This window comes from Eriocheir sinensis, chromosome 55 (assembly GCF_024679095.1).
Source record: "Eriocheir sinensis breed Jianghai 21 chromosome 55, ASM2467909v1, whole genome shotgun sequence".
In the NCBI taxonomy this organism is placed as follows: domain Eukaryota; kingdom Metazoa; phylum Arthropoda; class Malacostraca; order Decapoda; family Varunidae; genus Eriocheir; species Eriocheir sinensis.
In genome coordinates this window covers 8716416-8737277 of record NC_066563.1, presented here as the reverse complement: position 1 = coordinate 8737277, position 20862 = coordinate 8716416, and the positions used below count along the sequence as shown (strand labels likewise).

Below are 20862 nucleotides of genomic sequence, written 5' to 3'. Positions count from 1 at the left end.
AGGGGGTTCGAAAGCGGTTCACGAGGCTTCACAAAACGCTTCGTGATCGGACTCGTGAACCCTTGAGAGTCGGTGGGGGGGGGCGTCCATTAGCACTTGACAATCGTTTTCTTTATATACTGAGACACGAAAGTCAAGATGGACGACAAACAAGCACCAATGAAGACAAGGAAAGAAAAAAAAAAAGATAGACAATAAAAACAGATAGGCCTCAAATCCACGTGTAGGAAGAAAAAAAAATATTAGGGTTTTACAGTCTTACGAGGCCTTCAGTTCAATAGAGAGAGGAGGGAAGAAAAAAATATAATAAGGTTTTAAAATCTTAGAGGCCGTAAGGTTATTAAAATAGGATAGTGTTTTGGGGAAAGGGAAAAAAATGATAGGCGTTCCAAAATTTTATAGGCCTTAGAGTGTAATATATAAGGACAATATTTAGGGGGAAAGAAAGGGAATAAATATACGGGTTTTACGTTCTTAGGGGCATTAAAGTGAAAGTAAAAAGTTATTGTTTTGAGGGATGGGAAAAATATATACGTGTTTTAAATTCTTAGAAGCCTTGAGTTTGAAATATAAGAAAAGTGTTTTGAGGGAAGTAAATGGACAATATATAATAAGGGTTTTAAAATACCATAGGCCTTAAAGTCACTAGAAAAGGAAATTAAAAAGGGAAAGAGGGGGAGTTCCTATGCCACTTGCTAAACACTAAAAAAAAAAAAAAAAAAAAAAAAAACTCACCTAACCAGAAGAGAACAAAAACAATAACATGAGAACGACAATAATAATAATAAAGTTAAAAGGATACTGCAATACACACCCAAGAAAAAAAAAAGGAAAACAAGAACAAAGGCTAACAACAGAACAGTACATTGAGAAAACATAAAAAAAAAAAAAAAATGTAAACGGTCAAATCACAGTCGTTAATGAATCCCTCTTTAAAACGGGTAAATAAATTAGGTGTATGTACATCATTTACAGCGTTTTGAACTTTACATTTTATACAGGTTAACTGGAGGTGGTGGGTGAAGGGGGGAGTGAGGGCTGAGGAGGAGGAGGAGAGGGGGGGGGGGGAGAAGGGGAGGTGGTGGAGGAGGTTGAAGTCGCTAAATCCCTTTCGTTGTAGGTTTTGATGTGGAGTTGAAACCTTTACAATGGCAGGTCTTAACGTGTTTTCTTGCCTTTCCTTTTTCTTGCTCTTTGCTCCACATTTTTTACACTTTTCAGGTTTTCAGTTTGTGTGGATAAGCGACCAACCTCCCACCTTTCCTCCACCTCCCCTCCACCTGAACCCCAAACAGCCCCAGAACCCGACCCGATTCCTGCTACTAAATGCGGGTTACACACTGGACGTCGGGAGCTTCTGGAGGGATATTTCGGCACCACCCTTGACATTCGGCTCCTGAGACAACACCGTACACTGTTTCCTCTCCTTTCTTTCTAACACGACAGGTTCGGATCACTGTTCATATCGGTTCCTTGAGGAGTTCTGGTACGTATTCGGCAACAAGAAGCACCGAGTTTTTAGGCTTCCAAGGTTGCACTGGGGCCGGGATGGTGTTGCACTGTGGGAACTCTAACTTGCGAGCCGAGTGTTCAATGTTTCCGAAGAGGGGGACGAATTCTCCTGCCCCGGGCGAGAGCAAAGGGTTGTGTGTTGGGGAAGGGTGAAGGGAAGGGAAGGGAAGGCAAGGGAGCTCACGGCTATGGACGGCAGAGACAAGGCCACGTCAGGTCACTGGAGCATTGAGCAGAAAGTGGAAAAAAAGGGAAGTCCAAAAAATAAGTCACCATTATAACAATAAATCTTCCGCTTGAGTACAATGAAAAAAATGTAAAAAAAAATTTGCATGAATGTCTGTTTTCCTGTAAGTTTGATGGTTCGTGATGAGAATTCCTTTGCCATTGTGAATCATAAGAGAACGACTTCCTTTAATATACCAATTCCTTTAGGGACATTGTATTTTAACCAACATTAGTCAGGAAAAAACGCTAAGGAAACATGATAATGATAATGACCCATACGGAAGGACTTACTGCAATAACAATAATAATAATGATAATAATAATAATAATGGTAATTCCTTATAAAAGAAGAGTATTGAGCCGAGGAGTTGCTGGACCGAATCGGGAGTCTGTCAGAACGATAATTATTGGCTTAAAAAACAAACAATATTCGTTCCAAAAAATAATAATAATCCGGAGAGTAAATACGCGAATAATTGCCACAAGTTGAGCAAAAAAAGAAACAAACAAACAAAAATTAAAACGGTGAGTAAATAATAAAAGAAACTAAAGATAATATCCGATTGAAGATTTACGACAAAAAAATAAGTGTAAAACTGATACTGGCTGGTTGTTGTTGTTGTTGTTGTTATTGTTGTTGTTGTTGTCAGGTCAGTTTTTCGTTTGTAAGTCTTTTCGCTTGCACTGTTCTGGTAGGAGTCAGTCAGTCAGTCAGTCAGTCAGTCAGTCAGTCAATGTAATGCCTACAGTTCGAGCAATATGTCAGAATCATGTCAGTCAATTATAGTGTTTGTTAGTCAGTCAAGTGTCAGCCAGTCTTTTCGTTTGCATAGTCCTGGTAAAGTCAGTCAGTCAGTCAGTCAGCTAGTTAGTTCGTCAGTCAGTTAAGTAATGCCAAGGAGTGGAATAAAATGTCAGAATGGTCAGTCAATTTTGGCTTTCGTCAGTCAAGTTTTTTGGTAATGTAGTTTTGGTAAAGTCAGCCAGGCAGTCAGTCCATCCTGTAATGCCTTCAAGTGGAATAAAATGTCAGAATCGCGTCAGTCAATTGAAGTCAGTCAATTGGTCAGTCTGTCAGCCTAATGCCAATAATAAGTCAATGCCATGAGTCAGTCAAAATCACTCTCCTTCAGTAAGATGTCTGTCAGTAAAATATATCAGTTAATCAGTCAGTCAACAGTTTTCAGTCATTATATTGCACAGAAAAACAGTACCAGTCACTATCGAGGAGTACAGGATCAGACAGTTTGCCATCAGTCAATTTCGGTACCAGTCACTCATAAATATCAGTCGGTTAATCAATCAGTCAGTCAGTCAGTCAGTCATCAATTTTCCAGTCAGTTGAAAACAATATCAAATAACATCAGTCAGTGCAGGATGAAGCACCTGTACTGTCAGTCAATTTCAGCTTCAGTCAGTCTAAAAAAATCAGTCAGCCATCAGTCAGTGAGTCAGTCTAAATTTAAAGCAATAGTAATGAGTTCATTTCTGTCACTATCTCTTATCCCTGTCAGTCCTAAGTCGTGAGTCAGTAAGTAAATCAGTCAGTCAGTAAATCAGTAAATCTTAGTTCAGTTACGTCGAGGTGTTACTGAACAACGTATACGAGTGATGTCATCAATTTGTGAGTCGTTGAGGTCAATTCTATGTCTCTTTCTTGTTATCTGTCACTACCTGTCAATTGTCAATGAGGTCAAGGAAAGGTCACATTATAGAGTCACTTCTCAGTCACTTATGGAAGGTTCGTTTAGTGTCAGTCGTAAAAGTCAGGATGTACGTCAGGTCAGGTTTGGTCAGAACTATGGAGACAAAAGGTGTTTGGTAAGTCAAGAGGTTCAGTCAAGTTCTGCCAGGTATTCATGTCGGCAATGTGTCAGAGTGGTCAGCATGATGTTAAATTAATTAATCAGTTGTGGTAATAATTTAAAGTTGTTAGTCATTTTGGGAACGGGTGTCAGGTAAATGGTTCAGTCAAGTTCTGGTCAGGTATTCAAGTCAGCACTGAGTCATAGCCGTCAGGAAAGCGTTCAGTGAATGAGTCAGTTGTGAAAGTCAGTTAAAATCGTCAGCTATTGTGGGAACGGGTGTCAGAGAGTGAGTCAAGTGGTTCAGTCAAGTTCTGGTCAGCTATTCAAGTCAGCAGTGTTTCATAAGTCACTCAGTTGTGTCTCAGTTGTGGCAGTCGTAGAACAGTTAAGTCAACGTCAAGTATTGTGAGTAAGTCAGTGAGTCAGCAATTAGTCAGTAGTGAGTCAGCAGTGATGGCGTATAATGTGAGTCATGTCAGTGAACCAAGTTAGTTTGATTCAGAAATAGTCAGTGTAGAAGAGTCAAAGGTATTAGTCAGAAAAAGTCAGTTATTTCCTCAGAGTCAGTCAGGTTGAGTCATTGTTCTGTGTGCTAATAAATGTCAGTTGAGTCAGAAACAGTCAGTGCAGAAGAGTCGAGGTGTCAGTCAGTCAGTTTTCGCCTCAGAGTCAGTAAGTTTGAGTCAATGTCCTGTTAACTAATACTGTCAACTGAGTCATTCGTTAGTGTCCAGTAAGTCAGTGAAGACGAAAAAATCAGTAAGTCAGTAATCAATCTCCTCCAAATCAGTCAGTTCAGAAGGATTAAGTCTAAGTCACGTGACAGTCATCATGTGGTCACTGTCCTGTAAGTCAGTCAACGTGATATCACCCAGTCTGGTCTCTATACAGTCAGTAGCGTCAGTCAACATATTCTCACTGACATTGGCTGATAAAGAGTCATCCATTTCAGTCAGTAAGTCGGTGTCAGTCATTTCAGTAAGTAATGTGTGGTCTGTGTTAGTAATTTCAGTTAGTAAGTCAGTGTCAGTAATGTCAGTCAGTAGGTCAGAGTCAGTCCTTTCAGTAAGTAAAGCTTCGTAAGTGTCAGTCATGTTAGTCAGTGAGTCAGTGTCGCTCAGTAAAGTGTGGTCTGTGTCACTCATTTCAGTAAGTAAGTCAATGTCAGTCAGTAAAGTGTGATCTGCGTCAGTCATTTCAGTCAGTGAGTGTATGTCAGTCATGTCAGTAAGTAAAGTTTCGTTTGAGTCAGTCATTTCAGTTAGTAAGTCAGAATCGCTCATGTCAGTCAGTAAAGTTTGATATGTGTCAGTCATCTCAGTCAACAAAGTTTCAGGCAACGAGGCGCCATCCGTCTCAGTAAGCAGAGTCTCAGTCACGTCAGTCAGTAAAGTCTCATCTGTGTCAGTCAGTGGAGAGTCATCGTCATCCATTTCAGTCAGCAACGTCTCAGTCATTTCAGTCAAGTTCTCATCCGTGTCAGTCTGCGAGCCTTCAGTCATCGCAGTCAGTAAGGTCTCGTGTGTGTCAGTCAGTGAGCTTCCAGTCATCGCTGTCAGTAAAGTGCAGTCAGTCTCAGCAAGTGAAAGGTCGTCGTCAGCTTCAGTCAGTAAAGTGTCAGTAAGTTCAGTCACAGTCAGACAGTCATCACACGAGTCAGTCAGTAGCGACTCGTCAGTTTCAGTCAAAGTTTCATATGGGTCAGTCAGTTGAGGATCGTCAAAGTCAGTCAGTTGAGAGTCACCTGTGTCACTCAGTTCAGTCTCACCATCATCGTCCGAGTCATATGTTTCTGCTGTGTTTCTGTAAGTCAGTAAAGCTTGTTGTGAGTCAGTCAAGTGTGTGTGATCCATGTGTTGAGGCTCAGTCAGTAGTGTTGCGTCAGTCAGGTCTGTCAGCATTGAGGCACCAGCGTCAGTCAGGGTGTCAGTGCTGTCAGCCATGTCAGAATGATGTGTGTCAGTCAGGGTTGTGTAAATCGACATTGTATCAGATGTGTCAGTTTGCATGTCAGTCAAGGTTGAGTCAGTCAGAGTTGTTTCAGTCATCATTTCGTCAGTCAAAGTCAAATCACTCGCGTCAGTCAACATTGTGTCAGTCTCTCTTCCGTCAGTCAAATCTACGTCAGTCAGGTCGTCAGTGTCGGATAACATGGTATTAGTCTCTGTCCTGTCAGCAGTCACAGCCATGTCAGTCAAATCTATGTCAACCCTCATGTTATCAGTCAGGGATGAGTCAGTTGTGGGTATGTCAGTTAGCATTGTGTCAGCTGAGTCTGAAGAGGAGAAGGAAGTGTCATGCATCAACAAGTCCGAAGCATCTGACGACACATCATCTTCGGCGTCAGCAAACACTGTATCCTCCTCCGAGTCAGTCAATGCAGCGTCAGGAGTGTCAGCCCGGGAGGCATCAGGCACGTCAGTCACACTTGCCTCCGTCAGCACCTCAACGTCTGAGTCACAACCTTCACCGTCAGACGAGTCAGTCAATCCATCTCGCTCTGAGTCAGCAAGTGGGGCGTCAGCGGTGCAAGATGACGCTGAGTCGTGTGAGAGAGTCGAGATACAGTCAGTGGAGTCAGTCAGAAATGTGTTAAGTCTGTCAGTCACGTAAGAGTCACTCATTTTGTACGCCTCTGAATCAGTCACATCAGTCACATCCACTTCCAGCATGTCAGAATATGAGTGACTGTCCAAAAATACTGTTGTGTCCGTCAGCAGTGAGTCATGAGCGTCAGCCAGTGAAGTGTCAGCTGGCGTCTCCATCGTACTGTCGTCGGCGTGTAAGTCAGGTGTCACGGTTACGTCAGGTGAGCCAGGGCCAGTCTTAAACACCTGCCTGTGAAAATTCATTAACCTTCCTTATTTCACGGCGACACGATCAACAACACTGTAACTTCTCTTTAAACTCAATAATAATAATACTTCAATCACAATCTTCAGTCAAATTTTAATAATACTATATGCCACTAATTGGTAAACTGTCTTGTGTCGTCTCGGTTGCGTTGCGTTGCGTTCGAGTTAAAAATAAATAAAAAACGAAAGCTGTCTGTCGTCGCGAAAGTCCCTAAAGCTAACTAAGGAGCGTTCTAAGAGTCGTCGGTGGAGCGATACTTTTAAAGGGTAAACTGATATGTTCTTTCGGTCCAGCTGTCTCCCTTACTCCCGGCGGATGAATAACAACAGCAAGTCTTTACTACTGCGAATGCCACTTGAAGAGAATAAAATCAAAATAATAATAATGAACGGTGAGCTACTTTCTCGAATAATGCCGATACTGGAATTTTTTGTTTTCGTAATTCTATTCCGTTTCTAATCCACGTGTGGTTTTTTTGCGCGTTTTTACTTCTTTACTTCCTTGAGTGTTTTGTTTTGCTTTGAGTTTAGACAGCAAGAGGGATCAAAGAGGAGGCGAGAAGAGTACGATAATATGCCCGACTTTGAGAGGACACCCACAAGAGAAAACGGGATGAGTGTAAAATGTTTATCTTCAAAGTCTTCCTTCACTGTCAACACTTTATAATAGTCTCACTTATACACTTTTCAACACCACGTAGGGAAGATGAAGTGGAGAGATCAGGCAACCCACTTAAAACCGTTCAAAAATATCCACTGTGGGTCACTTCACTTCACTCACTTCTTCTTAAACCACACTTCACAACGCTTACTTCAAGAGTCTCGGTTGTGGAGTCGTGTGGGTAAGCGCGCCTCCGGTTTTACTTTAGTTATACCTCTTTTCTTTAACTTGTATGTGTTTTCTCTCCGTCTCACGTTTTCTTTGGGAGTCCTACGTGCACTCGATGGCGTGGTGGGCGGAGGATTCAATCACGGAGGGTCTGGTGTCCGTCTCGCACTTAATGTCCTGGTTGTAATTCTTGAATTCTTCCTGCGACTGTTTGATCAGCTCCTCGGGAATCATGTAGGTCGGGCTCTTGGGGTCGTAGTCGCCGGCGTCGTGAAGGTCGTGTCTGTGAGGTGAGGTGGGCATACCGTCCATGCTGTTGGTGTCGGCCGTCTCCAAACTGCTCCCGGCTACAGAATGGAAGGCAAGATATGGTAAGACAGGGACCCAATGAAAGAAACAAGTAAAACAAAAATGAAACTGGGAGGTTAAACGATCAGACTGCTCCCGGCTACAGAAAGGAAGAAAATATATATACGAGGCCAATGAAGGAAACACGTAAAATAAACATGAAACTGGGAGGTGAAGGTCAACTATACAACCCCTGATTGCCACACAGTAAAGGTAAGATACAGTAAAACACATTGTCGAAGAAGGAAACTCGTAGAAGAACATGAAACCGAGAAATGAAGGTTAATTATACTGTACCAGGTTGCCACAGAGGAGGTAAAATAGACAAAAAAATGCGTGTTAGGAAAGGTGCGTTAAAAAAGGTATTGCGTGTTGGGAGCTCACCTGAGACTATGGAGGGGCAGTACTCGTAGCCGCCCGAGGAGCCGGTGGGCGAGCGCTCTACGGCCAGCTCCTCCTCAGGGCTGGAAGGCTTGCAGGAGGTGGTCTTCCAGTGGGTCCTGCGAGGGGAGGCAAGGATAAGCGGTCATTGAATGGTTCCTCGTAAGGCTGTCCCGAGGGAGTTAAAGAAGTGGAAATATGTTCTTATGCTTGTTGCGAAAACTGTTCTGGTTCTATGATGTTGACTGATGTTGTAGCTAAGCTTCTTCCTTTTTCTGATGTGTGTATGTGTGTGTGTGTGTGTGTGTGTGTGTGTGTGTGTACCCACCCACCCTGCCAGATGAGGCTCCGTGACTCACCTGAGGCCCGAGGCGCTGATGTACTTCTTGTTACAGGTGTTGCAGGTGTAGGGCCGCTCGTTGGTGTGCAGCCGCTTGTGCAGCTTCAGGTGGACGAACTGGGTGAACTTTGCGGGGCAGAGGTCGCAGGCGTAGGGCTTCTGGCCGGAGTGCAGCCGCATGTGCGTCTTGAGGTTGGAGGTGGAGCTGAATCTTTTCTTGCAGATGTCGCACTGGTGCGGTTTCTCCCCCGTGTGGACCAGGTGGTGCTTCTGCAGGTGCGCCAGCTGCGTGAAGCTCTTGATGCACACGTTGCACTTGAAGGGCCGCTCGCCCGAGTGTGTTCTGAGGTGCACCTTCAGGTTGGACAGCTGCCCGAAGGTCTTGAAGCAAACGTTGCACTCGTAATGCATCTTGCCGTCCTTCTTCTGCAGCGGGTAAGGCAAAGACCGGTAGCCCCGACTGCTGTTGGTGGGGGAGCTGGAGCCCTGCGAGGAGGGGGAGCCCTGGGAGGAGTGGGAGGAGTTGCTGGAGGGAGGGGAATGCCCTGACTGGTTGTTGGGGATGGAGATGGTGAGGCGGTGGTCCATGGGCACGGAGCCCTGGGACGTGGGAGGGAAGGAGTTGCTGCTGCCGTTGTAGCCGTTGTAGGAGTACATGTTGAAGTGCGGCGACGAGAACATTTGGGAGACGGGCGCCCGGTAGGAGGCGGTGGAGGCGGGCGGCTGCGTGGCGTAGGTGACCTGAGGCGGCGGGTGGGGCGAGGTGTAGCACGCCGAGCCGGGCTTCTGGGTGGACGAGGAGTCGGGTGAGATCTGCTGGCTCGAGTCGGAGTTACAGTAATTCCGCTTGTAGGTGTTGTAGTCTTGCGTGGGCCCCGAGGTGCTGGTGGCGCTGTCCGGCTTGTAGTGGGCGTCGCTGGGCAGCGCGATGTGGACGGGCTCCTTCAGGTCCCGTGGCGCGACGGCGGGGGCCAGGTGCGTGGTGTCCGCCTCGTCCTTGCCGCCCAGCCGCCGCAGCAGGATGTTCTCCAGGATGGAGCCGGAGGGCCGCGGGGAAACCAGCTGGGTGTCGGGCGGCACCGACAGGCGCGTGTCGGCCGCAACTGTGTGCCTGACCTCCGGGGGCCCCGGGTGCCGCGTGTCGGGCTGCACCGCGTGCCGGGTGTCGGGCGGGACGGGCAGGCGGGGGTCGGGGGCCACCGTCACCCTGGGATCCTGTGGTGGCATGACGGGCAGGCGAGGTGTCATGGGGGCCACCGAGGAGGGCAGCCCCGGCAGGCGGGTCATGGGCGGCAGCTGCAGGCGACTGGGGGCGAGGCGCCCCTCGTGTGAGTGAGGCAGCGGCACACGGTTGTGGGCTGGCAGACCCATGCGTGTGTCAGGCACGTGGGGCTGCCGCGTGTCCGGCGCCACGTGGTGCTTGGTGATGGTGATGCCCGGCAGGGCCGTGTCCGGCATGACGGGCATGCGGGAGTCTGGGAACACCGGCGCGGGGCGGGGCTCGGGTCGCATGCTCTCTGCGGGGCGGGGCGCCTCGGGGGAGCGGCGCAGGGGCGTGAGCTCTGGAATCTGGTATCGTCGCACGACGTGGCTGGCGCTGGCCACCTCCTGCGTGCTCTCGGGCCGCTGCTCCTTCTCCATGACGGAGTCGATCCGCTGCGTCTGCTCGCTGAACTGTGCCGTGTAGTGCTGCGGCGGCGCGTACGGCGGCGTGCGGCGGGGCGGCGGAGGCGGCGGCGGGTCCTCGACCTCCCGTTTGGACGGGTGGGCGACGGCCGGAGCGGCCTTGGGTGCCGCTGTGTGGACGGGGTGTGGCAGGGGCTGTGGCGCGGGCTCCGGCACGGGCGCCGCTGTCTGGGGCTCAGCGGGAGGCTGCTGACGCTCAAGCGGCGGCGACACAGATTTCTCTTTCTCGGACGAGTCTGAGCCCGTGGACTTGGAGCGGTAGTGGTACGCGCGCGACATCTTGATCTTCACTTTGCGGTACTCGTTGCGGAGCTCCGCCTCCTCCTCCTCCTCTTGGGTCGGTGATTCCTTCCGCTTCTTTTTGCTGCAACGAAGAAACCGGGAACTCAGTGCCAGGGGCAGGGAAGGAATGAGGGCTACGGTGACAACATTCAACACAACAACATCCCGGACAAGGACACCAACTCACCTGAAGTCGAGGACATAGTTGTTGTCCCCCTCGGAGTCTGAGGAGTCTTCGGGCAGGTTGAAGTCCTGGTGGTAGCCGTTGCTGTCGTAGCCTTCGTCCGACCTCACCGACCCCTCCGTGGGTGTCAGCTGACCGTGGCGCGCCTCGAACTGCGTGGGCGACCCGGCGGCCGCGGACCTCGTCGGGGACGGTGTGGCAGCGGCCTTAGGCTCCGCTTCCGCCGGCTCATCCTTCACCTCCACCTCGCTCACCTGCTGGCCTAGGGGGGAGAGGGGGGGGGGAGCGGGTGAGTCTCAGAAGCACCTCTTCACTGCCTGTATCTTAAAGCCCCTCACATCAGGCACGCTACAACATCAATGGAAGACTTCATTGCAACATGCGTGATATTCCCTATACTGAAACCCACGCTACAGGAAAACCTCCCCATATTCCAGTGAAAAGAGACAGTCACCGTCCCAGCCACACTCCCTGCCTTGACACTTACGGATCTTGAGGAGCATTTGTTCACCAGTCAGAGGGTAGTTCAGTCTGGTGGCGAACTCCTTGCAGTACCACACCAGCAGCTCTTGGTTGGGCAGGATCGGCTTGATGGTGTAGAAGTAGATGTTCGTCTGAGGAGGAACAGAGGAAGGGTCGCGTGAGGCCACAGTTGTGATGGACGAACACGGAAAGGGAAGCGAACTCTGAGGAATGTAATGATTAGAATGTGCGTGTCCAACTGTAATTTTATAGTCACTAGTTATTTATACAATTTTCTGTTTATCTTTATGAGGGCGTAAGACAAAAAAAAAAAAAAAAAAAAAAAAACTATTAGACTATGCGTGTTCAACTAAACTGTAATCGTTTTTTTAGGGACTTTCCTCTCGTTTACTTAATCGTCCATCTCGGCTTATCTTCTGTAAACTTCTGAATAAATGTGAATATTACCGGGGAGGAGAGTGAGGAAGGGAAGGGTGAAGGGAAAAGGGAGGGGGAGGTTGGTGGTAATGGGAGTGGCGGGGGGATGCAAGCAGGTGTTAGCGAGGACTGAGCCGGAGCAGTTTTCCCTCGAGTCACGAACTCTATCCAAATATAGACGCGGAGGAATGTCTGCTTGTGGTTATATAAAAAGGACGTGACGACATGACCTTCCGTGACCTAACCCACAGTGACCTTTGAGCGCCCGAAATTGACCTCTCTTCTGGCCACTCCTTCTGTTTGCTTTTCCAGGAGCGGTGACTAGCGGAGATTTTTTGTTTGTTTCTTCTTTGTTTGTTGATCTTTTTTTTTTATATTAGAGGAAGTATCTTAGGGCAAACTATAAAGAAAGAAAATAAAAGTCCGCTATGTTTTGCCTCCGTAAAGAAAATAGAAAGAAGGGCAAAAAAGAGAGGGTCAGTTTCGGATGGAGAAGTGTCTTGATATTTTCCTCTTAAGATGTTTCCTTTACCATTATAAAAATCTGAACGTCAAAACAATAAGCTACGTATCACACACACACACACACACACACACACACACACACACACACACACACACACACACACACACACACACACACACACACACACACACACACACACAGCTGATTTCCACTTCATGAATATTGCGTAGACATGATTTTTTTTTTTTTTTTTTTTTTTTACTACACTCCTGGGACGTATTATCACCTTCTAGTACTGGCAAGAAACGAGTGCAAACAAACCTTACCGTATCACACACATATACTGATACATAAACATACTTCAGCTGATTTCCACCTTAATGATATATCGCTTTTTTCTGTATATAATTTTTGTGCACTTTCTACTAAATAAAAAAATCACACTATACCATTTTTCTCACATTGTACTGGCAGAAAACGAGTTAAAACAGACCTTTAAATATCAAAAACCTAACCTGATTTCCACCTTAATGATATATCGCTTTTTTCTGTATATAAATTCTGTACACTTTCTACTAAATAAAAAAATCACACTATAAAATTTTTCTCACATTGTACTGGCAGAAAACGAGTTAAAACAGACCTTTAAACATCAAAAACCTAACCTAATTTCCACCTTAAAGAAATCTCGTTTTTTTTCCTGTATATTATTTTTGCACACTCTCTACGATAATAATAATAAAAAAAAACTAGATCCTTTTTCTCACCTTGTACTGGCAATTAATGCATAAAAACCAACACACGTATTCTCCACATAATCGATTTTCACTCCACAGTCATCTCTGGACGTCCCTTTGACACAAGCCTTTTCACAGCACTTCTTCGTTTCAACTACTTAGTGCGGCGCATCCTCACTTTGCAGAACTGGGCAGGAAATGCGTCAGTGCAATCGCAAGCATATCCGGCTCACATCTATATCCACCATAACATAATATCCTCTAACATTTTAACAACCATATCTATCTAGCATCCCATATCCGGTTCCCATCTATATCCACCATTATCCTCTATCGTGTTCAGCTTCTACCATATCTATCTAACATCACATATCCGGTACTCAGCCAAGATCTCGCTTCCTAATTGCCCGTATTACTTCAAACAGCATTTTTTCATCACTTCCACTGGGCCCTTGTCTCATCATATAGCTACTGGAACGCACGGAGTCAAAACCAACGAATTGTATACATCACCATTTTCTCAGCCTTCTCAAATAATACTTTTTTTCTTAAGACAACTTTGCACTTAAATCTCATCCCTTCGTTTTGGCAGTTTCCGTTTTCTTCGTAAGAATTTAGCGTTGCGAGTTTTTTTTTTTTTTTCATGTATAGTTTTTAGTCTTTGGTCTGTCTCCTCTTATACCTCAAATATCTACTCATTTGCACTGCTTTCTTTTGCTAATTCAAATCTAACTGGATGTCTTTTTTTTCCTGTTGTTTGTTTTCTCGTGCTAATTTCATGTTGCTCAGTTTGTTGGAGCTAATCTATTTTAATTCTCTGTCATCTAATCTGTTCCCTTTCTTATCTATTCTTTTTATAATCGTCTATCCTCAAATAAACTCCTTTCTCATCCATTTTCTCTTCTTTAGGTTAGTCGAGGTTACATACTTTATACCGTCTATTATTTGTACTCTTCCAGCGCTAACTATTCATTCCACTGCGTTTAACAAGAACAATCTACCCTATCTAATAAACTTCCTCTCATCTATTATCTCTAGGTTAGTCGAGGTTACAAACTTTACAACCCATCATATCTGCACTCATCCGGCGCTACCCATTCCACTGCGTTTCGGTTAAGAGCCATCTACCACATGCACAACACAGTGGGTCGCTCTTCTCACCTTGTACTGGCAGGCGATGAGGTTCTGTGAGTCCGAGCTGTAGGCGGGGTTGACGTAGCGCATCCAGTTGGCCCTGGTGGTGTCGTACCCGTCGATGTAGTAGTAGAGCTCATCCCCGCGGTATACCTGTGAAGGGGGAGAAAAAGACCACGAGGGCATGAGACGATTGTGTGTGTTGGGTTGGGTTGGTGTGATGATTGGGGTCTGGGTGTTACGGACGAGGAGGAGGAAGGAAAAGGAGAAGGAAGAAAGGAAGGAGGAAAAGGACAAGAATGAAGATGGAAAAGGAGAAACAGGAAAGAGGGAGAGGAGAATGAAAAGAGGAAAGAGAAGGAGCAATAGGAGAAAATAAAGAAAAAGAAGGAAGATGAGGAAGAGGAAGAAGGCTGAGAAAAAGAAGGAAGAGGACAATTATAGACATCAAGAGGAGGAGGAGGAGGAGGAGGAAGAAGAGAAGAAAGAGAAAGAGGGTTAGGAAGAAGAAAAGAAGAAAAAGGACGCTGATAAGGAAGAGGAAGAGGAAGAAAGGTGAGAAAGAGGCGGAAGAGGAACAATTATAGACATCAAGAGGAGGAAGAAGAGAACAAAAAAGAAGGAGGCTTAGGAGGAGGAAAAGGAGAAAAAAGAATGATGATGAGAAAGAGGAAGAAGAAGAAAGGTGAGAAAGAGCATGAAAAGGGATTATTATAGATATCAAGAGAGAGAGAGAGCGAGGGAGAATACAAGTGAAGAAAGGAAGGAAGGAGAAAAAGAAGAAACAAAAGAAGAATGATGATGAGGAAGAGGAAGAGAGGTGAGAGAGAGCTGGTGGAGGGACAATTATAGACTTCAAGAGAGAGCGAGAGAGTGTAAGAAAGAGAGAGAGAAAACGAGTGAAGGAGAGATAGCTTAAATTTCACACTCACGTAAGAACTGACTCTAAAAATACGACAGAATGATGAGGAAAAAAGAGAGAGAGAGAGAGAGAGAGAGAGAGAGAGAGAGAGAGAGAGAGAGAGAGAGAGAGAGAGAGTAAACAAATATACATAAATAGCAACATTAAAACTGGGAGAGGGATACACACACACACACACACACACACACACACACACACACACACACACACACACACACACACCGGAGGGGGGGAGGAAGGGGGCGTGGTGTGTATTAGCGTTAGGGAATGGAGGGAATAGGGGTGGAGGGAGGGGGTGTTAGTGTTAGGTAGGGGATGTAGGGGGATGGGGGGGGGGGTTAGGTTAGTATAAGGGTACACATATATCACATTCTAGGGCAAACACGGTACACGGAGGCAAGGGCAAGGGTAACAGCAAGGGCAAGGGTGTGGGTAAGGGCGCAACCTGTATCAGTAAGGCCGAGGAAGGAAGGGAGAAAGGGAAGCAGAGGATGAAGAGGAGTCAACACTTCTACCGACTTTCAAGGGGCAGCTCAATTAAACAAGAACAAAAATAAAGGTTAGTATCAGAGCCACAGAATATCAGAATTTGGCCAACCTCATCACAAGCACCAAAGGAACCGCGCTGAATTCATATTGATGCCGAAACAATATTTTTTTTTACATGGGAGGCAGCTCAAGGGCAAAAAACAATAAACAAAATGAAAAAGGCCCACTAGACGTTGCTCCAACAAAATAAAATAGAACGGGAGGCCAGAAGAGAGGTCAATTTCGAGGGAGTGCATTTTTGGGGGCTCTAGGTATCATTAGAATTTCGCCTTAGAAAAAAAAAACATATATCAACATCAATTTGAATTTCGCGAGGCTCGTTCGGTAACATGGCGCCTGTGATGCAGCTGGCCAAACTCTCCTATTCTGTCGCTCTGGTTAGTACAAGACGAGGTATGAAGCCAAAAAAGGGATGGGGAGACACAAGAGGGAGGGTGGAAAGAGAGCATGCAAGTTTACAAATAAAAAACCTTCTAATCATTACCTCCAATCGCTTGCCCAGGCCCAGATCCACCTAAAGGAAACAAGAGACGGAAAAACCAATCACCAGGCGGCTTGGATCAGTGTGTGTTTTATGTTATGTTGTAAGTCAAGGGAAACACAAATGCACCCAAGACCGAGACCAAGATCTGACCTCACCCACGAGCACTGCGGACCCTAGCCACCAACCACCACCACCACCACCAATGACATTACTACCATCTCCACCACACTACTAGACTCCATTCACGTAAACCTCGATCACAAGCCACGCCCACACCCGCCCAGCATCCACCAGTGAGATTCAAGCCTTCCAAGCCTCCGCCAATCACATGCAGCTCAAGTTGGAGAGGAGGCGTGGCTTGCGAGGAAGGGGGCGGGGCTTATTCGCGAAGCTACAGTGAATGGAGTAGTATACAAAGTGACCCTGAAGTGTAGTTACTCAGACCAAAAGGCTACGAGGAACTTAAGTAACGTGAGAGCAGCATCGTGGGTGTGAGTGGCAGTGAGACGCAGTAAGTTTAAATTAAGAGCCAAGTGAGGAGGCAAAAAAGAGAAGTAGAGAGGACATTATCTTACGCGACACACCCCACGATTCGTTACATAAATTCCCATCAGCCTCTCTCCAGGGATCTCTCAAAAGGCTCATATCCTCAACCAATACGGGGCTCACACACCTGCATTTGATAAGTCTTTTGTTGAGGTTGTGTTAATTCTTCCATGGGTAGTTCTATGAGCCTAGTGATAGTGTGGTTTGATCAGGCTTTCGTAGAGGTTATGAGAATTTCCATGGGTAGTTCTATGAGCCTAGTGATAGTGTGGTTTGATAAGGCTTTCGTAGGGGTTGTGTTAGTTTTTCCATGGGTAGTTCTATGAGCCTAGTGATAGTGTGGTTTGATAAGGCTTTCGTAGAGGTTATGAGAATTTCCACTTGTAGTTTTATGAACCTAGTGATAGTTTGACAAGGGTTCTGCACCGTGAATGTGAAAAACACCCAAGAGAACCCAATTAATTCCCTTTGTGGCCTTAGGAAGTAGAGGTTATGTGACCCGAAAGCGTTGAGAATGCGAGCCTAAGACAAGATCCAATTACCCAAAGTCATGCGTGCGCGGAGCCTGACGAAACAGAGAAGGACCCAACCAGGACTCCACCCTCTCTACACCTTGCGGAACGCCACGATTACATCAATACTCACCCGCCAGAAGTATTTCCTGTTGGCTGTCTTGGGCACCTCATCCTTGGCGTAACACTTGCCCACCAGAGGACCGAACCGTGTGCCTCTGGGGATGTAGTCTGTGCTCCAGATACCCATAACCTGAAGGGGATGAGAAAGGTACGAAGGGTGAGTTTCCTGAAGGAGGCTCTGAAGGAAGGAAGGATGAGGAGGAGGAGGAGGAAAGGGGAAAGAAGGAGGAAAAAGGGAGGAAGGGAGAGTTTAAGGAAGAAGAGAGAGGGAAAAAGCGAGTACTGAGAGAGGGGGAAGGAATAGATAGATAGATAGATAGATAGATAGATAGAGAGAGAGAGAGAGAGAGAGAGAGAGAGAGAGAGAGAGAGAGAGAGAGAGAGAGAGAAGGAATGTATCACTCCTTGAATACTGAGAGGCAACATTACAACACAACACACATACACACACACACTCACCCTACCCCCCCCCTCACCCCCCCCTTCCCTCACCCACTCACACCCTCACCATACTCACATCCGATATGGTTCCGGAGGCCTTGAGGACGAGGTTACGCGGGAGGGACAGCGTAGCATGATTGGGACACGTCTCCTCCGTCGGTGTGTCGGGCACGAGGTAGACGGCCTTCTCCTCCCAGTCCTCCTCCTTGATAGAGTCGATATCCCACTCCTCCCCCATTTTGGCTGGCTGGGGAAAGGGAGAACATGGGGGGGTAAGAGGGAGGTGCTTAGCGGATGAGGGAAGAGGGAAAAAGGGGAGAAGTAAAAAAAATATCAAGAAAAAGAGAGAAAGAGGAAGAAATGGGAAGAAAGAGACGGAATAAACAGGAGAATTAAAATGATACGATTGCAACAGACGGCGTATAAGAGGAGCCAAGAAGAGGAGGAGGAGGAGGAGGAGGAGGAGGAAGATAGGGGCGTGAAGAGGGAAGGATAAGGAGGATACGTAAAGCCCAAGAATGGTGTAACTTGAAGCATGTAAAGGAGGTGGGAGATTGATGGGAGGGAAGGGGAGGAGGAGGAGGGAGAGGGAGAGAAGGAATGAAGCAAGGAGGAGAGAGAGAGAGACAGAGAGGCAAAGAGGGAGGGAGGGATGAATGGGGTTGAGGGAAAGGGGAGGGAAGAGAGAAGGAGATTGAGAGGCAAGGAAGGGATGATTTAAGATAAAGAAAGAGAGAGAGAGGGGGGGGGGGGTGCGGGAGAGAGAAATAGTTAAGAAGGGAAAGAGGGAAAAGAGGGAGAGAGACTAAGAGACAAGGAAACTATGAAATGAGGGAAAGGAAAAGAGGAAAAGAGTGAGAAGTAAAGAAAGGATGAAGTAAGGAAGGGAGAGGAGGAAAAGGAGAAAGAGAGAGGAAGAAATGGGGGAAATGGGAGGGGTCAGGGAAGAAAATAGAGAGATGGAAGAGGCGACTGATGGGAGAGGAAGTACTGAGAGAGGAGGAAGGGAAGGGGAAGTTGGAGGAAGGGACGGTAGGGTGGGTGAAAGGGAGGCCTGGCAATGTTCCCGGTTCTTGGCCCCTCACAGCAAGCCACCGTGACACGTTAAACCTTTCTCAGAACTCACGACAAATAAACAAACAGGAAGGTGGAGTGACGATAACACTGCACAAAATAATTAATGCACCAAGATATAGTACGTTCAACCCCTCCCGCTGAACAACAAACAAAGAAAACGAATGAAAGGTAACGATGAAAATGATACACAAACCCACCAAGATATACGTTAAATAATTAATCTTCCCACAAAACTAAAAACGACAGACAAATAGATATGAAAGTTTACATAGTGATAATAAAAGGAAACACATACCGCAACGCAAGTATTAGTCCTTCCTGATAATTGACAACAAATAGATAAACTGAAATAAAACGTTACGGAATAATAATAATAATAATAATAATAATAATAATAATAATAATAATAATAATAATAATAATAATAATAATAATGAAAAAACACAAACTTTAACCCAAACTGAAATAAAATAATACGTAAAAATAATAATAAAAAAACACTAAAAACTTTAACCCAACCTAACAAGAACATTAATTGATAAGAAAAAAGACAAGGAAACTAAACAAGAGGTAGAAAGTGACTCCTGAATTTGTACAACTCCGCATCGGAATCCTAATAAGACCTCACGCACGAAAATGAAGAAAAAAAGCAAAACAAAACAAAGAAAGACAGACTACAAGAACATTAATAGAGAAAGACAAGGAAAACTAATCAGAGGTACTAAGCAAAGGGCCTAAAGTGATGCATTGTAACTCTTCCAGGACGAGCCACTGAGGATGTTTCAGATAAGAGCAGGACAGGTGAGGCAAGGACAGGTGAGGTAAGGACAGGTGAGGCAAGGACAGGTAAAGGACAAGACACTAATCGATTGGTATACTTTAACGCAACATAACTCTGCAGAAACAACTCATTAATGTTGTTTTTAGATGAGAGTGGAAAGCTGTGGGATTCTTTTTGGTTTTGCTTTCAGATAAGAGCCAGGTAAGGACAGGTGAGGTAAGGAGAGGTAAGGGAGCAGAAACACTAAGCGGTTGGTATAACTTAACGAGCGCTAATCCTTTAGAAAAAAATCTCCAATGCTGTTTTTAGATAGGAGTGGAAGACTGTGAGATTCTTATTGGTTTTGCTTTCAGATAAGAGCCAGGTAAGGACAGGTGAGGTAAGGACAGGTAAAGGAGCAGAAACACTAAGCGGTTGGTGTAACTTAACGAACACTAACTCTTAAGAAAAAAAATCACCAGTGCTGTTTTGAGATAAGAGTGGAAGGCTGTGAGATTCTTATTACCTATGCTTTCAGGTAAGAGCCAAGACAGGTAAGGAAAAGTGAAGAAACAAGCACTAATCGGTTGGTATAACACTAACTAAGCGACACTAACTCTTCAGAAACAGTTCATTAATGCTGTTTTGAGATAAGAATGAAAGCGTGCGAGACTCTTATTGCCTTTGCTAGTGACTTAAACACATTGCAACTCTGAATAAAGTCAAAAAGAATGTTTTTTTTATATATATATATGAATGAAAATAGGTGCCTTTAACATGTGGGATATCTTTAACAAATCAATAAGGACGTTTTTATATGACAATGAAAAGCTGTGAGACTCCTATTGCATCTGGTACTGACTCTTAACATAATCTACACTCTGAAACAAAGTAAATAAGGATGATTTTTTATATAAGAGTGTACAGCTGTGTGACTCTTCCCTTTTCTGGTGCCTTTAACATATCCCAACTCTTCATCAACTCAGTAAGGGCGTTTTAGAAGGGGAATATTAGAGCCGTGAGATTCTTATGTTTGGTAGTGACTTAGGTTTTGACTCACCATCTGTAGTCGGGTTAGCGGGGGCAGCAACACATAGCGAGGGCCGGAGAGGCGGTCAGCTGTCTCCTCGGGGTCTCAGAAGCGAGTGGACCTGAAGGGAAGAAGGAGAAAGACACGTTAATATACACAACGGAATCTTCTTTTAGCATTAACACTAAATAAAAAGATATAAAAAAACGTTTATACAAAGAAAAGCAAAATGTTAATATACAGAACGGAACATTATTTTTAACAGTAATCCTGAAAAAACGAAGATATAAAAAATGATAAATACAAAGAAAAGGTAAACGTTAATATAGGCTACGGAGCATTCTTTTTGACAGTAATACTAAAAAAACGAAGGTATAAAAAAGATAATAAATACAAAGAAAAGGTAAATGTTAAAATATGCAACGGAACATTCTCTTTTTAACAGTAATACTAAAAAGGGAGATAAAAAAAGGTCCTCAGGGAAAAAAATGTAAATGCAGAAATAGAAAAGAAAAGGGAAAAAGATAAAGAAGAAAAACATTAATATACTCAACGGAACATTCTCTTTTTAACAGTAATACTAAAAAAGGAGATAAAAAAGGCCCTCAGGGAAAAAAAATGTAAATGCAGAAATGGAAAAGAAAACGGAAAAAAAGATGAATAAGCAAAACATTAATATACACAAAGGAACATTCTTTTTAACAGTGATAAGAAAAATAGGATAAAAA

The 20862-nt window shown here is 45.2% G+C and overlaps 1 protein-coding gene across 4 annotated transcripts in view; it reads right to left on the bottom strand.

The window, feature by feature from the left end:
* Positions 1-7319: 7319 nt before the first annotated feature.
* The window catches only part of LOC126984024 (transcriptional activator GLI3-like), an 87290-nt gene continuing 73747 nt past the window's right edge, over positions 7320-20862 (bottom strand). For 3 of the 4 annotated variants that reach the window (XM_050837365.1, XM_050837364.1, XM_050837366.1), the window contains exons 2-11: positions 20165-20255; positions 17344-17514; positions 16837-16956; positions 15646-15675; positions 13718-13843; positions 10941-11067; positions 10457-10715; positions 8321-10351; positions 7965-8080; positions 7320-7579 (exon numbers count right to left, since the gene is read on the bottom strand). In XM_050837365.1, the coding sequence (XP_050693322.1) occupies positions 7335-7579; positions 7965-8080; positions 8321-10351; positions 10457-10715; positions 10941-11067; positions 13718-13843; positions 15646-15675; positions 16837-16956; positions 17344-17514; positions 20165-20167 (3228 nt within the window). In that variant the 5' untranslated portion in view covers positions 20168-20255 and the 3' untranslated portion in view covers positions 7320-7334. The remainder of the gene's footprint in view (positions 7580-7964; positions 8081-8320; positions 10352-10456; positions 10716-10940; positions 11068-13717; positions 13844-15645; positions 15676-16836; positions 16957-17343; positions 17515-20164; positions 20256-20862) is intronic. The other variant, XM_050837368.1, reaches the window with a different exon arrangement.